General features: G+C 47.4%; 1 protein-coding gene across 1 annotated transcript in view; it reads right to left on the reverse strand.

The window, feature by feature from the left end:
* SDK1 (sidekick cell adhesion molecule 1) overlaps positions 1 to 22,260 on the reverse strand; it is a 1,049,055-nt gene that overhangs the window by 50,018 nt on the left and 976,777 nt on the right. The window contains exon 35 of the mRNA XM_003795444.1: positions 21,967 to 22,068. Coding sequence (XP_003795492.1) covers positions 21,967 to 22,068 — 102 coding nt within the window. The remainder of the gene's footprint in view (positions 1 to 21,966; positions 22,069 to 22,260) is intronic.

Here is a 22,260-nt window from a genome sequence, read left to right on the forward strand (position 1 = left end):
CCTACCCACTGAGCTATGGGCGCTGCCTGTTGCCAACATTTCTGATTGAGAGAAATGCTAAGTTTCAGATAGAGGTTTGGGAAAATAAAGACAGCTGTGTTCCCATCACAAGTTCAGGCATTCCCTGTTCTAGATGAAGTCTGTCAGGAGACACAAAGCTGCCCTTCCAAGAGGGACAGGAATACTCAGATTTCTGAGAACATCACTCCATGTGGCTCCCTGAGGCCAGCTCTGGCTGCAAATTCTGAGGACCAAGTGTTGGCATCCTATTCCTTGCCTCCTACCTGGTAGGAGCTCTTCTGGGGTGTTGTGTCTGTGTCGGCAGGGCCATGCTGTGTATGCCAAAGCTGGGAAGTGACTGATGAGGACAGAGTGGCTGCACCTTACCGTGTAAGAGCAGCACAAGTCCCTGTTAGGGACTTGAGAACAACACAAAGTGCATGCCGGCATCCATAAAATCTCATCCTCTCTACTTCTGCCAGCTTCACATACTATATTTGAATTATTCTGTGCTGGGCACTTTCTCATGATGGTTTTTTCTCTGCCACCTGGGAGCCATTCCCTTCTCCCACCTGGGCACTCTCAGCTGAACTCTGGGCCACACTGGCCCCTGGGAAGTTTCACAGTGTTGTGTGAAGGGCTTGGCTCTGGGAGAGAGAGGCCAGTCAAGCCCTCCTTGCCTCTGTGGGCTCAATCTGTGGCCCAGGGAGGCTGCCTTGGGATTCAAGTCTATTTTCAGGCCATAAATGGAGGTGATAAAACAGTCACTGTCCAAGGAGATGGCCCGGCACCTCGTCCCCCAAGAGGCCTCCTGGGGAGGGAATGACCTCACGAACCACCCCTTCCCCATATCTCCCTCCCCACTTTCTGTCTCCCCCCCAACGTAGAATAAAATAGTAATTAACACCCACTCAGCCTGACACTAACTATTTATTTTGTTCTAACTGTGTGGTTTCCATATTATCACTGCCCACCCTGCCGTTAATGGAAATGTTAATAACCCACACCAGGTTGTTGTGACAGATGCTCAGCCTCATTATCAGAAATTCTTATTTACCGCTCCATTAAACAACAGAATCACACAAAAAAACAATTCAATCAAAACTAACTGGAGGAATTTTAACAGCCACATTAATAATCCAAAACATAAATAAAGTTAATGTCTTTTGCATGTTTGCCATCGGCAACTCTATTACAAAATTACTGTTGTACAATTAAAATGTGAAAGGCAAAATTGAGCATGGCCATTGCCCTGGTAGTGGGTGAGAGACCGCCCTCCCTGCACCTCCCCAGGGTTTCCTTTCCAAAGATGGGCCTAACTCAGTGCCCATGACAGCTGGAGGCTCTGACATCCATTTTTAGGAACCAGTAGAATCCATGAGCTCCAGACAACCCTCCAGAAATAAGGGGCTCACATGCCCCTTTGCTGGGGGTGATGCAAGCTGGACAAAAGCGCCTGGTCCTGCCTTGGGCAGCTGCAGTGCTGTCCCTAAGCTGAGATGCTTCAATGTGCTGACTGGCAGTACTGCAGCATAGCACTTTTGTGTCATAAAAATACTGCAGGCAACAAAGAATTTTGGTTGATGACACTAGCAGGGAAGACAGAAGCTTATGTAAACACCAAGTAAAGCATGTCACTTCCAAGTTTTTGGCTCCTGAAAGCTCTGGCATCTCCACCCTGATAAGAGAACTTGCTGTCTGGGGAAGCCTTCCTGTTCCCTGTCCCTAACTCAATTTTCATTCTCTGTAAAGTATGTGTGGTCTGGGAGCTGAGGGAGCTCCTGAGAGTCCTTGTCTTTCTGTTTTTCTACCTTAACATTTGTGGCTTAAGGATAACACAAATATCAGCTTAGAATGTTTTATTAAAATGCATGAAATTGTTTTTAAAAAGCATTTTAGACCAGGGATCTCTGGCACTTGCTGAGACCTAGAATACCTACAAACACTGGAGTTTTTTCCAGGTGCCTCCCATGAGACTGATGAGGCCATCGCAGAGCTGGGCAGCTCACTGTCCTCAGTGTGATCCTTCCTGCACCTGCACCAGGGAGCAGGCACGGCCTTGGAGAGAGAGCTTGTTGAGGCAGGAACAGAGAAATTACCGGGACTTCTAGAGGCACCCTGTGCTGCACTTGACAGCCATAGTGGACTTCCAGAGATTTCTGGAGTTTTATGGGATCCTGGCTGATTACTAAGGCTGACTGATTACTTTGGGGAACTGTGGGCTGAGCCAGGCTGCTGTGTGGCCCTCCTTGGCCCTGCTGCCTCTGCTAGGAAAGCGGCGGGGCCTGATGCTGTGTCTCTATGTGCCTCACCTGACCCCATCCCCACCGTGGGCTCACTGTCCCAAAGGTGGCCAGCACGCTGGAGCTGATTACACCCCACAGCCAGTAGAACACAGTGCCTGCCCCTGACTCAGCTATACTTTCTAGTGAGCGGGGAGCACTGACTCATTGCCTCCAACTCTACATTCCACCAGACTCATGGCGAGCCTGTGGCATGCTTCTGGGCCCTGCATGGTGGCTCCAGACTGTAGTCCCTCTCATCTAAGGGTTTAAGAACCTCTGCTACAAGGTGAGCTCTCTGGACAGGTCTCTGTTTGCTCAAAGCACAAAGAAAAAGAATAAAAGTTATTTTTTTGTTAGTGCAGTAGAGGCTTGAGAGAGCAAGGGGAAGTTTTCAGAGCTGCAGGAATTAGTAACTCTGCAGCGATAATGATGGTCATTCATTCTGTCTTTCCTTCATTCCTTCAAAATACGCACTGCCCTCTGGTGGGAGGGTTGTCCAGCTGATGTGGGGACAATGGCAGAGCCATGTGCCTTGCGGTTTCCCCTCCTGAGAAAGGACTGCATCCTGGTATGACCACATGACTCACTTCGGTCAATGACACAGGAGCCGAAGTAGTGTGTGGGAAGAAGCAACCCTTCCCAGCAGATGACTGGAAAGATGAGAACAGAAGCAGAAGAGTAGTGGCCAACAGCTGAAGGACAGGTAACAGGAGAGTTGGACACACTGTTGGTGTTACAAGACACTGAGATCTGGGGGTTTTTTGTTACCACAACTTAACTTTAGTGAAGGCCTAAGGCTGAGGGATGGGTGGGTACAAACACGTAAAAGACAAGTTTAAGACGAGAGACAAATCACAAAACTCATAATACAAGGTAGGATGTGAGGAGAGGTTCAAAGTGCCAGGAGAGATCACTTCTGGCTGAGGACATGGATGTTTTCTGGAAAAGAGCACATTAAATAATGGGTAGGATTTCTTATGTGACAATTGGCTGGTCAATCAAGGGCACTATTGATAGTAAAAAGTGGAAGGAGAAAGAGGTGAGAATGCAGGATGTCTGTGGGCTCACATCAGACAGATGGTCATCCTGTTGCTAGTGTCACCTTAGGCCACACAAGCTTCCTGCTGTTGCTAAATCACTCTAGGTCATGTTGGGCACTGCTGTTGCTTGAGCCACCCTCTATCACACCAAGCACCCTGCTGTTGTTAGAGCCACCCTAAGCCACGTGGAGCATCTGCTGTTGCTAACTCACCCTCTGTCACACTGGGCACCTACTATTGTTGAGTCAGCTTAGACCACGGCAAACCAAACTGGGTTTCTACTTTGAGTTTTTCTAACTCAGTGATTTATTATTTGGCTAGGGCAAGACTTTTCTTTCTTTCTTTCTTTTCTTTTCTTTCTTTTTTTTTTTTTTGAGACAAAGTCTTACTATGTTTCCCTCGGTAGAGTGCCATGGCATCACTGCTCACAACAAACTCAAACTCTTGGGCTTAAGCAATAAGCAATTCTCTTGCCTCAGTCTCCCAAGCCAGTGGGACTACAGGCACCCACCACAACACCCGGCAATTTTTATTGCAGTTGTCATGGTTGTTTAGCTGGCTCGGGCCAGGTTCGAACCCGCCACCCTCAGTGTACGTGGCTGGTGATGTAACCACTGTGCTAGGGGTGTTGAGCCAGGCTAGAGCAAGTTTTTTACTGATAATTTGAGAATCACTGTTAATATTTAATATTTTAATATAATGAAATAAGTGTTTCTTTATATGATTTTCTAAAAAATGATACACTTGTCAGTTTGCTCTAATTACATCAACCATTTTTTTCTGATCAAATACTCTGAGCTTCTACTGAAGTAAACAGAAAATAGATTCTTTAGTCAAATTTACCTTCTCAGAGAACTTTGCCAACACATCTGTTCCCCTAAGGAGGGATATCTGGAGACATATTCCAAGTCTGGGTAATGATTTAGCCTCTGGGAACTTCCTGATACATAAAGGAGGTTTAAATGGGTAATACTTCAACTCAGTCAGAGACAAGTCAAAATAGGAGACAGAGAGCAATGACTCCATGAAAAAGTGCCAGAAGAAACCAGGGAAGAAGCAGAGACATAGCAGGAGAGCCAGGAAGCATGAAGCCTTCTCATCTGGGCAGGTGCACAGTCCCTAGGAACAGAGGATGCCCAGTGCCCAGCTCACACTGGCCAAGGGGTCATTAGCTCTGCCCTCCAGGAACTTCAGGTCTCCAAATGCGTGTTTCAGTTGGAATTATAAGGTAATTTTCAAAAGCTCACAACAGATAATTCCAAGGGAGAATGTTATATTTTATAAACCTGTAATAAACATGTTGATCACTGTTCTCTCAACCTAAAGCCCTTGTCTCTCTAGAAAGCTCTTGGACTTTCAAAATCAAAAGCAGGCAGTGGTGATATCTAGCTTGCTGGCTGCTGGAATTATGATGATTTATTACTGAGATGTACACAACAGCACCAATGGTGACAGTGTGCGTGCACTATCATGGGTGCATTCTACATGCCAAGTGACTCTTCTAAGCACTTTGCCTGGCTCACTTAACCCTCATAACCTATGAGATGGACAGTACTCATTGCCCTCCCTACACAGATGAGATAACTAAGGCCTAGAGAGACTGGGTAACTTTCCTGAAGTTACATGCCTAGTGAGTGTGTAGATTCAGACCCATGTCTAAACCTTCCCTCCCAGCAGAGTTCCTGGGGGAAGACTGGGGACTCCAAGCCCCCATTCCCAGGAGCAGCCTCCTTGGAACAGCTACATCTCCCTCCTGCTCCCTGAAATGCCCTGGTCTTTTCACCTCATCTGCTGCATCAGAACCCAAAACAGCTCTAAGGAAGCTTCCCAAGAGGGACAAGTCAGGAAACCAGTCATAAAACTATCTTTAAAAAAATCAGTGATGTGTACTTCAGGTATAGAAACCATCAAGGAGAAAAACCTAGAGTCTGACTTGTAGGACCTAGGTTCAATCAGCATGCCCCTGGGCACATTATTCATCTCCCTGAGCCTTAGTTTCATGGTTTGTAAAACGGGAAAATGAACACTGAAAGGGCTTGGGAGATGGAGTGAGACAACTCATGCAATTGCAGAGCATAGGACCTGGCAAGCCAGTGTTCCATGAGGTGAGCTGACACGAATGTCTTGCCATGAGGTCATAGCCCCAAAGAGGCAGGGCTACCGGTGGTCTCCTCCACATAAATCAGTGGGTGGAGGTTAGGGTGCATATGGGGTGCTGGTCCCATTTGGGCTACACCCCACGGAGACTCCAAGTAATTATACCATAGTGTGAGGACAGGAGCAAAGGTCTATCTCCGCCGGTAGGCAGCTTGCACCACAACTGGATGATTTAGCTCCTGGCACTCACACTCTTGGGAATTTCTTTCCTCTGAATGTGGGCTAGACATGTGATTTGGTCACAAGAGCCTGTCCCCTTCATCCTGGCAGCGCTCTCTCTGGCCCTCTTCCTAGCTCACTCTAATGAAACCAGTGGTCATTAGCTTTGCCACACCGTGAGCTGCTCAGGGGAGGGGCCCTTCACAGCGAGGAGCTCAGGGAAACCTCAGTCCAACAGCCTATGAGGAACAAAATCCTGCCAACAGCCAGCAAGTGAGCTTGGGAATGGATTCTTCCTAGCTGAGCTTTCAGAGAAGACCTCAGCCCTGGCTGACACTCTACCAGACACTCAGAAGAAGAGGACCCAGTTAAATTGTGCTCAGGTTCCCAGTACACAGAAAGTGAGGTGACAGATGTGTATTGTAAGCCGTTATGTTGGGACAATTTGTGACGCTGCTGCGCTGGAGCATGAGCTCCTGTAGGAAGGGGTCCAACCTGCACCCAGCCTGCACGTCTAGGCTCTCAGAGGTGGGGTGGGGTGTGTGGCAGACTCTATCATAAATGTTGGATTTCTTGGTGTGGCCATGCCAGGGTGGGGAACCTGTGGCTTTAAGGAAACTTGTGGCCTTCCTAGTCTTTAAGTCTGACCTTTTGACTGAATCTAAATTTTACAGAACAAATTCTTTTATTAAAAGGGGTACAGCAGAAAAATATGAAGCTTTTCTTGCCTCCTTTGGTGCTTAAAAAAGAAACTTCCTTGAAATAGGAAGGCTACAGTTTCCCCATCCTTGGACAGCACTGCAAGTCTGCAGAGGAAATCGAAGGTGAGCTCTTGGCCTTTTGATTGGCAGATGTGTTGGTGAGAATGACAGAATTCTAGAACAGTGCATGAGTTCATTTGCGTGGCTCTGATTACAGATGCCGCAAGAAAACAGATAAAGATGAGTTGACGAGAGCTCTGAGTTCTGGTGGAAGGTCTGGACATTTATGGAGAGAGGTGGCACTGCAGGAGAGGGCCTGAGAACAGTATGGGTGTAGCAGTGGCCGTTCTGCCTTCCACAGCCTCAGAGGTAGGCAGGAGTCTGATTTCCTGGGATGTGGCAGCTACAATCCTAAAACACTGGGAAGTTTTCAAGATTGTGTTTTAGAAACAGTTGTTTCAATAGGAAAATGTTGTTAAGGCCAGACAGTTTCAGTCTTAGAACAAACATATTTTTCTTTTAGATATGTGCATTTTAAAGGTTAGCTCTGAACCCTTAATACAACTAGACAAAGGTAGCCTTTGATTTTACTCAGGAATGATCTTTGTTTTCCCATCATAAGCAAACATTGCCTGCACTTTACCAGCTCAATCACTGTTATCACCCACTGTTATGGTAAGTGAAGTTAAAAGCCACTCAAACAAACCAGCTCTGCTGCTTGTGACTGTTTTTGTTTCTTTGCTTGTAGAGTTAGTTCCCTATCACAATGACATCCAGGGCCTGACAGATCATGACTGTATAATAACCAATAGTGTGCCATGTGTAAGGCCATTTGTACTCTCTAATTAATCAATTACATTGTATGTAGTTTGTATTCACAAAACTCAAGCTGCTGGGGAAATATTTTATTCTCACTTTAGAAAACTGAGGATTACAAGGTTTGAGTCCCATGCCCCAGAATGGGCTGGACTTGAGCTAAGCTGGTGGCCAGGGCAGGTGTTGGAAAGCTTCTTTAGTAAAGGCCCAGATAGTAATATCTTAAAGTTTTGAATGACACAGGGGCTCTGTTGCAACGACTCAGTTCTTTCTATGGCAAAATCACCCTCCAGCATTACATAAACCTATGGGTGTGGCTGAATACAACTTTATTTATAAAAACTGGCAATGGGCTGGCTGGACACTGGGCCAGTTTGCAGGTCCTGGTAGGAGGCAAGGCTATGAAGCACAGGGATATGAGGGACAGCCTGGCAATGGGCTGGCTGGACCCTGGGCCAAGTTTGCAGGTCCTGATAGGAGGCAAGGCTATGAAGCACAGTGATATGAGGGATGGCCTGGCTGCTGAGCTGCTTTTCCCTGGAAATGGGACTCAAGGGGCCTGGCCCAGGTGTGCTAGGCCATCACCCTTGTTCCCATGATTTAGCCCCACAACTGTCAGGTGGGCAATGGGGACAACCAGGCAGGCTCTGGCCACTGTGGGACCCCTGGAGGGTCAAGTGAGAGTCATCTGTGGTTCTGCTTAGGCTAATGCAGAAGGTAAGCTTCTGAGTCAACCTGCAGAGGCAGGTGACCTGATCTGCTGCCCCGGGGGGAAATCAAGACTGGAAAGATCACACAAATGGGCTTAACCTGCAGAGTGCCCATGTTTGGGGCAGTTCTGATTCTGATTCCAGGTGGCCTCACTTTCTGAGACAATAGCTGCCTCAGATGCAGTGTTCCCACCTGTGTGTCCTGGTATTACTGGTCAGCTGGGTATACCTGGAGAAGCCTCTGGAAGCACTTTCTCACCTGGAAAATGAAAACCTTGCATTTGTGTGGATGAGGCCAGTGTCTATTATCTATGACAGAGGAGATGCCCTTCAATTCTTCTGCTCTTCTCACTTCCGAATCCCACAATCTACTGTACCAAATGCGCTGGTGTGTGCCAGACCACAAGGGAAAGATCAGAGTAACGCTATTAGAAGGATCCCTATGAAAATGAGGCTGGGAGGAATTAGGCCAGGCCAGTAAGAATCACAGGACAAGCAAGTTCCGGGTTTTGTCTAAATGGAAAGTGTGCCCTTGGCTGGCACCTGGGCACTTGGAGAAGCTGCAGAATAGAATTTCATGGCCTCCCACAAGACAGGCTCAGCTGGAGCATTATTTTCCTCCAGGCAGGGGAACATTTCCAAAGCATTTGGAACAAGAGCACAGGACCACCAATCTTGGTCCTGGTCAGCCAGGCCATACTGAAGGCTGAGCTGCCTCCTCTCCACTCTGACCCTGGGGGGAAGAGGAGGCTAAGGCTGCATGTACACCTGTACAATTCTCTCCATGGCCTTTGAGGCTATTCCCATTATTTCTGTTTACTAAGAAGAAAAATTAAATAGCGTGTACTAATGAGAAGTGGGGCTAGAATTCAAGCCCAGACTGTTCTGTTCCAGAGTGTGACTCTCCTAGCTATGTCCTCAGCATCTCTGCTTTTATCTTAAAGAGTTGGGGGAGGGAGGAAGGGAGGTGGCCCTTGTTAGTTAAGAGGCTAATGCAGGAGGAGGAACCAGGTGCCTTTGCAGAGGAGACAGGACTGGCCACGGGCAGTGAGGCTGGACTAGGGGTGAGTGAGTGAATGTTCTTCACACTGGCCTGTCCACTTCTACACAGGTTTGAATTTCCCTAATTAGAAGTTAACAGAAAAACAAACAACAAGCAATGGTTCTTTTCAGGGTCAGCTTGGCCAAGAAGGGGTGGAAGAGTAAGGCTAGAGTGCTGGGGAGAGACCTGGGCTGCCCAACACTACAGCCAAAGTTCTCTCAATCCCAGGGACTGGTGTGAAATCCAAGGGCTACAGGGAGCCCAACTCTACTGAGACAAAAAGCCCAGGAGGAGCTGTCTGCCTGGCTGTACACATGGAGACCCTGTTTCCCTCCTCTGTGTGGATGGTCCAGTTTCTACTCATCTTATAGAGTCTACCTTCAGCCCCCTCCACTCCACACTGAGCTCTGCCACAGGCAGAATAGCCCCAGCCAGGCAGTCCTCCTTCTACTTGGGAAGTTCCTTGAGGACAGGGCCCAGGCCTAAGGGGTCCCCAGTGATTTGTGGTCTCCATAGACTGCCAACATAGCAAAGCAAAAGATTTTCCACAGAATCTGGCCCAGGATTGAAACTCAGATTGTGTGGTATTTAGGATCCTTTCCAAAAAAAGCATTAGGCATTAGAATATTCTCTGTAACCTTTCTAGATTTATGGAATAAAGTTATTAATAATATTACATATTATTATTACATAACATTTCCTGGGCACCCATGTCTGCCAGGAAAGAGGACAACCCATGCTGAGGGAAGCACATATAAAAAGCATGAGAGGGACATCCCAACCTGGGGCCAGAGTGACTCTACTTGTGACCACAGTATGGGCAGGCCTGGGCAGGACCTGAGAGTCCCAAGGGCCAGTCTCAAGAGCAGTTTTAATTTTTCCCCTCTAGACAATGGGGATCTACTGAGAGGTAGAAATAGGAAAGTGTGAAGCTCAATGAGTTTGCATTTGAGAAGGATCACCCAGCAAAGTGTAGAAGATAGGGTGGAGGCACTGACCCTGGAGGTTCCTTCCATAGGAGTCCTACCCCTGCTGCTAGAGGGGTCTGGGGTCACAGCTCACCCCTATGGGGATGACACCTCCCCTCTGACCAGCATTAATGAAGCCAGTGTCAGGGCCACTGTCTTTCCAAGGGTTGTATCTGCCTCTGCACACAACAGCTTAGTTCTGGGAACACCTTGGACTTTTTATGCATCTGGTCCCATCACCCCATATTCCCCTGTGCTTTCAAGAGTGCTTCTCAGCAGACTGCCTGGTCTATAGCCTAGTTCCCCATGCAAGCCTCACCAAGATGGTGTCCTGGGATAACGAATGCTGGAGAGAGCCTATAGGGAGCTATCAAGGACCTTGGCAGCACAGGGGTGGGGTGTGCACACTTTTTGCCCTGGGCTGGATGCAGTGGCCCTGGAAGATGCCCATGGCAGGGAACACTTGCATCCCAGAAAATCTCCAGTCTGGACCCCTTGACAATGGCTTTATAGACTAATTTGTGCATTATTATGGGAGAAAAAACATAAGCTGCTGCACGCAAGGGTGGGAAGGAGCCCAAGGAACCCTTGACCCCTTCAGACCCATGATAAAAGGTTGACCTCTTATCTCTCTGAGGGCCATAGAATCATCTATGCAATGGAGACAGCAATTCCCACTGAGGGGACTGTGACAGTTAGTGCCTGGCACATGGTAGGTCCTCAGCAGATTCATTCAGTCGTCTACAATGGCTTAGCCAGAGATTTTCAATGACCTTCTCAACCTTCCTAATGTCGTGAGGGTTGCGGCATTAGAAAGGTTGAGAACCACTGGCTTAGATGGACCTATAGGCAGCACTGCCTATTGACATCGGCCAGGGAGGTAACAGGTACTGCCTGCGGTTTGTGCAACGTAGTCACCATGTGTCCCATTAATAGTTACCTGGGGATGCTGATGATGAGAAATCACAGCCCTGTGAAGTGCAGGGTAATGGCGTTAATTACCTTGTAAACAAGTGCCATTTACTCTTCATTATAAACACATGTTTTCAAACTAGCACAGCTCTGAACCCTTTTCATTTCCCTTAAATAGGCTCCAGGACTGGCTTTATTTATCACCAGGGGGAGCTAAAACAGCCAGAAGCATTGTTATTTTTTTCTCATTCCAACCAACAGTAATTAAAACCTTGGAGTACTTAGAAGAAAGGTAGAACCCACATTCTAAAATCAGTTTTCATTCCTACACAGCAAATCAATAATTTAAAGACACTTTTCTGTCTTCTAAGCTGCAGGTATACTGAAGCAACCCAAATACTGCCAAAAGCCTGTGAATGGTCATAAATATGGAGTTTGTGTGTGTGTTTCTTCTTTTTTGGTGAAAAGTTGTAAAGCCAAAGCCTATGGTTCTGGATATTCACTGCTGACCTGACTCGGCAGCCACTCCCCACTGGATATAGGAACAAGACAAGTCCTGGCTTCCTTTTTCAGGAAACCAATAAAGTTGCTCTTTTGCTTGGCCTAACAGTTAATGTGCCTCAGTAACTAGGTGAGCCTCAGCCTTAGGCTGTGACCAGCAGAATTCACAGCAACAATTGCAATAACACTGCTGGGAATGACTCCATAATCAACATACAGGACTGAAAAGCACTGCCAATCCACCACAAGATGCAGGAGAGACAGGCCAGTGTCTAGAGAGGGAGTATGAATAGAAGGAAGAGTCAAGAATTCTAAATCAGGTTATAATTTTATACACTTTCCATCAAAATCTCAGTAGAATTTGCTTTCTTGAGAACTCACCAAAATGACTATAAAGTTCAAAGAATGGTTGAGAAATTTTGGAAAACAAAAATGATTAAGACAAGCTCTACTAAATATAAACAATATATAATAAGATGATATACAGTCTAAATGAAAAGTTTGGTGTTACCAGGGCATTAGTAAAAATATCTATAGAACTAAAGAAAGTCCTCAAATTTGACTGTAAAAATTTAAAATATGATAAAGATGTATCACAAGAATCAATCAATAGATAGTACTGGAGGGGAAAACGTCTCTGCAAACAAATAATCTACTTAGAATCTGACTTTATACCAGATACTCAAATTCCAGCTAGATTAAAGAGTTTAATGGAAAATATGAAACTATTGAAATTGTAAAAGAAGTTTGGGTGAATATTTGCCCAGATTCTAATCTAGAAGTTTGACCATGCCCCAATGTAAACACAATAAAATTAAAGACAAATAACACAAAGGAAAAACTACTTGCCACAGCACAATCAAATGTGATATCCGTAATATATAAGGAACTCAAAAATCAACTCAAAACACTAAGATCTATTAAAACAAAAGAAAACAGAGACCAGGCTGGAGAAGCTTCTGAGCCAACAAAGACAGTTAATCCATGGATGCAACCTCCACTTTACTAAATTTGCAAACATAAATGAATTTTAACTTGGGTTATTTTTTGTTAATGCCTATATAAAAGACAAAAAACAAAACAAAACAAACAAACAAAAAACCTTAAAGCTGGGCGGCTCCTGTGGCTCAATGAGTAGAGCGCTGGCTCCATATACTGGAGGTGGCGGGTTCAAACCTGGCCTGGCCAAAAAACTGCAACAAACAAACAAACAAACAAAAAAACCCAACAAACAAACAAAAAACAAAACCTAAAGCTCTACAATTAGAAAACTGCCAACTAACTTACAGACATGCAGGTGGGGACTTTGCAGCAAGACAGACTAAATGAGGCACAGCATAACTGTAACCAATCAAGCATTTTCTTTGCCTGGCTTCACATTCACCCTTTAAAAACCTTCCCCTAGGGGCAGTGCCTATGGTTCAAAGGAGTAAGGTGTTGGCCCCATATGCCAGAGGTGGCAGGTTAAACCCAGTCCCGGCCAAAAATTGCAAAAAAAAGCCCCGCCCAAAAAACCTTCCCCTGTGTTCCCTTAGAATCCAAACCACCTTTGGTTTGGTGCTGCCCAATTCATGAATTATTGTTAGCTCAAATAAATTCTTTATAAACATAAAGACAAAAACTCAAAAATGTATAAATTCTCTATGATATGTCTCAGTTTACCTTTTAACAGACCCTCCCCATGAGAAAAAGAACCATGAAAAATCACAGGCATTTAATCACAGCCTAGTCATTTAAAATCCCATATATTAAAACAATAATGAGATGAATTTTTGACTAACAGATCAGAAAGATTTAAAAGTAGAAGGAGAAAAGATACACCCTAGACTCATATCTGGTCACTGCTATAGGGTGTCAATTAATTGAAGTTTTATAAAAGTAAAAAATATTTATGTCATTGAACCAGAAATTAGCTTCTACAACTTTATCCTAAGGAAAGTATCAGATAAGTTGTAAAAGATTTGTAATAATGTTAGAGTAGATTTATCTGTAATAGCAAGGTACTGTATCCATCTGCAAATGTATTCAGTGATATAAAATAATAGTAAAAACCTCACAGGTTGTTTATAAAGTTTTCCATCAGCAGCCCCAGCCCCTGTCCTCCTTTACTAGGTGCCTTCTGTCTCACCCAGGGGAGGCATCACCTGGCCTTGCCCCACATGCTTTATGGAGCAGCAGTACCATAGGTCCTCATTCACACTTTACAAAGACACAGTGCACTAGATGCACACACAATCACAGCTGCAAACAGTGTAAGATGGGACCCAAGCCCCACCTTGAACCAGATCATGACTCCCAAACCCTCTTACCTAGAAATGCCAGAGGACCCACTACTTCTAGTTCTCAGGAGGAGGTGACGGACACCAGGGGTGGCCAGACCTGAGGCAAAGGCCAAGATTTGGAGAGAGTCTGTGGAAGAAGCTGTGCCCTATGCTGCCTGTCCATGCCAAGGACATTCTGATGCACCTTCTGGGCCAGCTGGGCAGAGAGAACAGCACTCTAAGAGCACCTACTTGTAATCAGTCTTGCTACCTCTTCCCTATCACCCTATCTTCCACCTCAGGAGCCTAAACCCCAATTTCACAGGGCTCTGGTAACAACCTTCCTATCCTCCAAAATAAGAGAACTCAGCTGGAGTCTACTGGCTCCAGGGATTGAGAACTTCTCCCCTTCTTCTCACTGAATAGTGAATGTCTTTGACAGAAATGGGAGTCTGGGGTTGGCTGGGTCTGGCCAGAAGAGTGGGGTGAGTGAATAAGGAGGAGGAGTAGATTCCATGGGGTGGGCAGGGGTCCTCTCTGTGTGGAGGAGGTGGTGCTGGTTCAAGGGATAAGCTGGGGGTGGAGGGAACCACAAGGCCATAGGATTCAAGACCTGTATGGAGACAGAGCTTCCCCTGTTTTATTGGGGGCTCTGTCCTTGGGTAGCTGCCCCTGTGGTTTTGCTACCACCAACTCAGGCTAGAGGGAGCCACTGGAGATAAAAGTGCATGGGTGTCATGCTGGCTCAAGGGACAAGCTTGGGGTGGAGGGAAACATAAGGCCACGGGATTCAAGACCTATGTGGAGACAGAGCTTCCCCTGTTTTACTGGGGGCTCTGTCCCTGGGTAGCTGCCACTGTGGTTTTGCTGCCACCAACTCAAGCTAAAGGGAGCCCCTGGAGATAAAAGTGCATGGGCATCATGGTGGCTGCTGTGGCTATGGGAAGTCCCCGCTGCAAGGAACTAGGCCTCCTCAGCTCCAGTTCCCAGGAACAGGGCTGGGGCTGTGTGTGTTTGCCTCCATGACCCCCTTCTCTCTTCCCCCACTGTCCCAGCTACACACTTTGGCATGGGTCAGTTTTTGGTCAGTATGGATTAAGAAGTAAACAGAAAGCCATAGGCTTCATTTGGAGTTGGTCAGCCCTGCTTTGCTCTGTTTTGTTTTAAAGTCCTTGGGTGTCAGAGTTCTGGGCCATTTTCAGAGCCCTCCCATCTCTGTGAAAAGACAATGGTTGCAGGGTTTATAGGGTTATAAGGCACCTGGACAAGACACCTCCCTTTAGAATCCTTCCTGAGCTCCCTAGGCCTTGGAGTGGTGCCATCCCCTGACCTCATTGTCCTGCTTGACTGAGGACACTTGCCGGAGTTTCAGTGTGGCTTAGTCCTCTGTGCTTCTGGGCACCAATGCCTACGGTCTGGGCTCTGCTACGTCATTCTCCTTCTTCCTTTCTTTCTACCTACAGTTGTTTTCTTCCCTTCCCCCCTGCCTCCAGGATATGTGCTGTATTCTAGGCATATGCTGAGGTGATGAGGATGAATCAGAGGAGTCCCTGCCCCTGTGGAGCTCAGAGGGAACAGACCTGACCTCAGTGAGAGGTGCAAAGAGCTGTGTGTGCAGTGAATTCTGGAACGGAGGACTGAACATCTAGTTCTACCTGGGAAAAGAAGATAGCTACTCTTCTGAGGGCTGGCCTGAAAGCTGGGCTGCTTGGAGGCATGTGTATGTAGGGAGGGGGACTGGGAATTTTCTAAGGGTAAGAGGGGAGGTCAGTGGTTCCAAGTGGACCCAGCTTGCTATGTGAGTAGCGTATGCCCCTGAGGAAGTAGTGGCCTTAGGGGTCCAACATGCCTGGCCCTGGGTTAGGGCAAGAGTGCAGGCTTCTCTCAAAGATAAAGCCCCATCTGTAATAGCAAGGTACTGGATCCATCATGAGCAGTAAGGGTCTTGAAGACTGGGACATGGGATCCCTTACACCCCTATAGAACCCAGAACACTGGAGCCCAGAGATGGGTCTGCAGCAATTGCCAGGAATCATCTGAACAGCAGTCCTACTGTGGAGCCCACAGGTCCTGCCTGCATCTCTGCCCTGCAGCAGGTCTGGCCACTTAGGGAGTCTCGGCCACCAGCTGTGCAACAGGAAGCTGCAGCCAGCACCCACTTCCCTTCTCTGGACAGCCACATCTGGCTCTTCTATGGGGATCCTCCCCTTGTCCATGTGGTTCAGGCAGAGATGACACTATCCCCTGACTTCGGGCACCTCAGACCATTGAACATAGCAAGTGGTTGGAGGCTAATGTGCAACTAAAGATAGGCTGAAGTCAATGCCTGACTCCACAGAAAGAGAGAAGCTCTGTGGCCTGGAGATGTGGGGAGCACTTGGTGAGGAGCCTGTCCCTAAGAACTGGCTGTGTGGAGAGAGGAACAAAGAGGTGGCACACGGCAGCCTGTGGGGTCATGGATCCTGCCAGACCTGAAGCTGTCTCCAGCCTCCTTGATTTTTGGTTACAGGCGTTAATAAATAATTCTTCCGGCTTAAGCTTGTTTGGATTGGGTTTCTAACCTCCTGCTGACTGCAGTCCTTACTTATGTATTATTTTTATCAATTTGTAATACCTAGGCTTGAGAATTAATCTCAATAAGTAAAATTCCTAAAAATTACCTTCTCTGAAGTGAAAAACATTTAAATAATACATATGTGGGCTATAGGGGGCCCAGAGATAATCTATTCTAAATACGTCATCATTTTGTTGATGAGGCCAGACAATCAAGGCATCTTCTGGACATTCATCTTATGAATGGGACAGATGAGTGAGTGGCAGAGTTGGGATAAGAACCCATGTCTCCTTACATCTACCTGATATATCTCTCCACTGCAACAGATTCCTCAAACCTGGAACCCAGAGTAGGTAAGTGACTTGCCCATGTTCACACAGCCAGTACATGGCAGAGCACTTCAGCCTAATCTGAAGCATCTGGCCAAAAGAACAGAAATTGGCCTGATCTAACTTTATTTTCTGACGGTTTGCTCACTGTAAGTCAGCATGTTAGCAGTACCTCTCATCAGAATGAAATGGGCATAATGAAGGTACTTGGGCTGTAAGAAGCAGAGACTAGCATGGTAATGACTAACTGTTGTTACTAACCTCCCAGAAAATTCTCTCCAGTGAAAACACAGAAGGTAAAGAAGTATGCGGAGCAGCAGCAGATGAGAAGCCCACTGCAGGGCCAGCACTGCCAGGCCCAGTGGGTGAGATGTGCTGTGGCTCCAGGTATGGGAGAGCCAAGGGTGGTAAGAGTGGACAGAATGATGCAAGGGTCACTTCTCCAGCCCAAGTGACTGCTTAAGACAGCAAAGTAATTGAAGTAATTGGAACAGGGAGAGACAAATGCCACAGGAGGAGGAGGGAATTGGTATGACAGCCCTTAGGAAGGACCTGTGATCAAGACCCACAGGTGCAGAGGCAGGGCTCTGGCCAGCTGGATCCTGCCCACCATGTAAACTAGGGTGAATGACGTGTCTTCTCTGAGCCTTGGTTTTCTCATCAGTAGTAACTGGGGATGACAACCTGGATGCTCCTCTGGCTTGGCCTGGTCAATTTTTCTTCCAGGTCAGATGTGAAGCACCCTGGGCAGAGAGTCTGTGCCTGAGGATAAGGCAGGTAGATGGGAGGGGCATGGAGCAAGGAAGAACTCTTGGGAGGCCTCATGTACAACATCTGCCTCTACTGAGGTAACATGATAAGGACAGGGTTTCTAGTGAGGAAGGATGCTAATGGCATTTAGTGTATCTTGAGTGCCCACAGATTCTGTACCCTCATCTCTTACTGTCTTCGGCATATTAGAATAGTGCTAGTGGTGTTGCAATGGTTAAAGACAAAAGAAGTTCCTGCTACATGAAACTCAGTGGTTCTTCATTGGATGTGACCTTCCTCTTGATCACTCAGGATTCAGAATTTTGTTTCATGGCTGCACACTGGTGTAGGAGGTCCTTGACTCACTCTGCTGGGTGAGGAAGGTCCACCCCTCCCTAACTGCACCATGGGAAATGGTACCTATCATTTCTGCTCACACTCTATTGGCCATACTCGGTTGCATGATGCAAGTAATTGCAAAGAAACCTGGGAATGCAGTGGGCCTGTGTGCCCAGGACCAGTGTACAGTAACTTCTGTTCTTAGACGCCTCCTGTCTACAGGGTGCCTATAAGCGTATTCTCCACCCAAATGCTCAAAGCCTCTCAGATTTTATCACCTAGAGCTCTGCCTCTCAGCAGCTTTCCTGGGTCCTGTATCCCCAGGCCCAAGCCCAGGTCAGTAGCCTGTTCTCAGGGCCAGAGGCAGGTGGTCTCAGCATAGGTGACTTTTCCTTCACATTCTCTCTCTTTCCACAAAGTTCAGGGAAATAACCTCTCCTGTGTGCTCCAGCCATGCCTTTTCTTCTCTACATTCCAGTGTTCCTGACTGCAGTCTCTTCTCGGTACCACAACCCACCTTATGATGAAAGGAGAAAATATATAACTTCCTCTACTCCGAGCTCCCTCTCTCCACCCATCCTGTTGGCTCCATGCCAGGGACACAGAGCTGATGGTCATACACATGGGGTTTTTTCATAAGGGCCCTCCCAAAAAGGAAGAAGCCCTCTGCATGGAGCCTGGCCCTCAGCAGGAGCTCCAGCTCCCATCACTGACCTTCCTAGCTCTGCCTGTCCCTTCCCCTCCTACCAGGGTGAAGCAGGAAGAAGCCCCAGTGGAAAGACCAGCCCAGAACAAGAGGCTGTTTGCTGCAGAAGGTGATACATATTATCTGTCATTGTGGGGACAGAGGCCACTTGTACCTTCTTCTCTTCCTTCAAGATGAGGAGCTTCTGATTTTTCTCCAGTTCCACTGCCTGCTCTGAGGAGCAGTCCCCCTGCTTTCATCTCAGCCCTTCCTGCCCTATCTCCAGGGCACAACCCCGTGCACAGGGTCCTGACATGGCTTTCCTGCCCTGTAAGGGCTTTCCATGCCTTCCTTAGAAAGGTCAGAGCTCTGGAACCTCAACTTCCAGGAATAACAAAGGTACATGGGACCCTCTGGTACCAACCCTGGGGCAAGGAGCCCTTCAGAATGCAGCAGCCATGATCTAGTTAGGAGGACAGACACCAAGAGAGAACACGGTCCTCCTGTCAGCAAAAAGCAGAGGTGTCCATAAAGTATTCAAAGATGGGAGCAAAGAGGAAGAAACCAGGACCCTGCTTAGAGGGAAGGATTAGAAAGAGCTCTCTGGAGAGAAAGCCACAGAGCTTCCTCTCTCTGGACAAGAGTATGGACAGAACTTCAGGCAAGTCAACTGCATGAGACCGTTCTGGGTGCCCGATGCCATAGGCACCAGCTCTGCTCTGAGTCTGAGCATCCTCCTTCAGGCTCTTTCAACCACATGGCATGGCCATTTGGAGCCTGTCTGTGTGGGTCAGGTAGGCTTTTCCTGGGTGGGTGGCTTGGGCACAAGTAGGGTTTCTTTTCTCTTCTATAGGTTTACAAAGGATCCAGGAAGCAGAACCTGGGAGAGGTGGTCAAGGTGATCCCACAGGGGAAGATGGGCATGTTGGAGTGGAGGTGGGGCAGAAGATCAGGACAGGCAGGAAAGAGGGAGCAGGGACCACCAGATGGACAGGGAAGGGAGACAGGAGGCTAAGGAACAGAGAGAAGCCAGCACCAGGCCTAGGCCTACATGGTTGCAGCCTCTGTCACTGCCTCTCCTTACTTGGGCTCAGTCCCAGCCCAGCACTACTAGAACCCCTAGCACACTGTATTCACAGCAGCATTATTTACACATCCAGAAGGTAGAGGCCACCCAAGCGAATATCCATGATGAACAAATAAACAAAACATGGTATGTCCAAATACTGGATATTATATTATTCAGCCATGAGGAGTAAAGTTCTGATTTCTGTTCCCACCTGGATGAGCCTCAGAAACCTCACACTGAGTGCAAGGAGCCAGACACAAAGGGACAAGGATTGCATGATTCCACTTATATGGAATATCCAGGCTAGGCAAACCCAGAGAGACAGAAAGCAAACTGGAGATTGCCGAGGCTAGGAAAAGAGGCAAGGGGTAGGGCCTGCTAACTGACCTGAGATTTCTGTTTGCAAAGAGGAGAAAGTTTTGGAGATGGATGATGGTGATGGTTGCACAACATTGTGATGCATTTAGTGCCACTGAATTGCACACTCAAAAATGATTTAAATGTTGTATTTTACAACAATAACAGACAAATAAGACAAACCCTTGAAGTAGGGCTGGGAGCGTCACAGCAAGTCACACTATTGTGTGGCTGACCCTGACAGGGCCCTATCTCTGCCTGGCCTCCCTCCCTGACACAGAAGTTCCTTCCTCTAGACTCCTGCCTCAGTGCCCTGAGTCTGAGTCCTGGCCTCTTCTTCCTGGGATGCAGGCTTACCAGTGGGCAGAGTTCCCTCATGCCACCCCTAGTGCCCAAAGTTCAGCAATGTTTGGCCCCAGCTCAGCCATCCTGTACTCCCTCATTCTACTGGCGTGCCCTCCTGGCCCCTGCCTAGCAGCTAAGTGGGGCCTGAATAAGATTGTAGAGCATGGAATTTTCCAGAGCTACCACTGACTATAGCATCCCCCTTTGCTATAGTTTGGGTAGGGTTTTATTGACCCTCCAAATTGCATGTGGAAATTTGATCCCCAGTGCCAGTACAGGGGTGCTGGGAGGAGTTTGGGCCATGAGGATGAATACTTCATGGATGGGCTGGTGCTGAGCTCTCACTTTATTAGTTCTCTTGAGAGCTGGATGTTACCTGTAAAAAAGCCTGGCACCTCCCTCCTTCTCTCCTGCTTCCTCTCTGGCTATGTGATCTCAACACATGGCAGCTTCCCTGCCCCTTCCACCTTGAGTGAAGGCTCCCTGAGGCCTCCCCAGAAGCAGATGCTGGTGCCAGGCTTCTGATACAGCCTGCAGAACCATGAGCCAAATAAGCCTCTTTCCTTTATAAATTTCCCATGCCGTGCCTCCATGTCTTTCCTCTGTCTTAGTGATTCTGCTATGGCTAGCCCCAGCCCTGCTGGGTCACCCAGACTCTACCTTAACTACTCAGAGGAATACCTTTGAACAGATTTTTGTACAAAGAGAAGCAGAAATAAGGCTCAGTGCCCATAGCTCAGTGAATAGGGTGCTGATCACATATACCGAGGCTGGTGGGTTTGAGCCCAGGCCTGCTAAACAACAATGACAACTGCAACCCCCAAATAGCCAGGCATTGTGGTAGGCATTTGTAGTCCCAGATACTCAGGAGGTTGAGGCAAGAGAATTGCTGAAGCCCAAGAGTTGGAGGTTGCTGTGAGCTGTGATACCATGGCACTCTACTAAGGGTGACAGTGAAACTCTGTCTCAAAAAAAAAAAAAAATCAATAAAAAAAGAGAAGTAGAAATAAGGTATTGTTCTAAATGTCCCATTTTACACATCATCCTCATTTGTATGAAAATACTGCTTGACCATTACAGAAAAAAACCTGCTAAGCTTCCCTCTGTGCTATTGATTGACTTATAACAATAACCTTTCCAAATTGCAAAAGGTCACCTGATGTGTTTCTGTCTTCCTTCCTGGCAGCCCAAACTAACCTCCTGCTTCCCAGAATTTCCTACAAGGCTAGGCTTCTGTCCTCACAGAAAATTCTAATTGCTCTGGGTCTGTGGCTTCACCCATCTTAATCTGCACTTTCAGATGTGAGAAGGGACACCAGGCGGTACTCTGAACCTGAGGAACTCTTTAAAACCATCCACAAAGGAGGAGGCTGAGAGTCCAGGTGCAGGCTCCTCCCATGGGGAGGGTGTTGCTCACATTAGCTGACAGTCACTCTGGGGCCACAACCTGATCTAAAATCAAAACATCATGTCTCATAGCAAGTTAGCCCCACAGAGGTTTGATTCCCTTGAATCAGACTTTGGAGTCATGTCTCATCTTTTAGAAATGATCCATTTAGCTTTACAAGGCCTAGAGAATGGGTGTTACCAGGATATAGGGCTGATTCCCTCCACAGGGCCATTGCTAAAGGCCAGCAAGAGTGGGATGGCTGGTGAAATACAAGCTTCTACCCTGCCAGATGACAAGGCTCCATTTCACACACACCTAATTCCCACTGAGCTAGGAACAGTGCTCTTATAGAGCAAGGCCATAATAAATGTCAGAGCTAGTGAACAAAGCTATGCGGTTCAAAGACAAGGCTTGCCCACTCACTTTAGCTGTTAGGAAATTCCAGTGCTTGGTCAGTTATGTAGAAACCTCCTGCCCCATTACCAGCATGTTCTTCTAGGGAAGATGCCACCTACCATCTGAGTTGCTGGCCACAGTGCAACTAGCTATTCCAACTACTATTGCCAGTGGTGGGGTTGGTGGTCCATAGAGCCTACCTGCCTCGCCGACAAAGACCTCCACAGGTGCGCTGGCTGGGCTCTCACCAATGATGTTGTAGGCGGTCATGAGCACTTCATAGCGCCGGTACTTCTTTAGATCTATAGTATTAAAGGAGACAGGGGTCAGTCTGCACCAGGACTACCCTCCATGAACCACATTGATGGAATCAGCACCCTCTGAAGGGGGGCTGGAGAATAGGCTTTTTTCCCATGGAGAAGCCTGTGAAATGCTCCATCTTCTATGGGCAGGGGCGTCCCTCCTCCTCTTATGAGTCAGATAAAAGATAGCAC

This window comes from Otolemur garnettii, unplaced genomic scaffold (assembly GCF_000181295.1).
Source record: "Otolemur garnettii isolate 467f Iridium unplaced genomic scaffold, OtoGar3 scaffold00092, whole genome shotgun sequence".
NCBI lineage: Eukaryota > Metazoa > Chordata > Mammalia > Primates > Galagidae > Otolemur > Otolemur garnettii.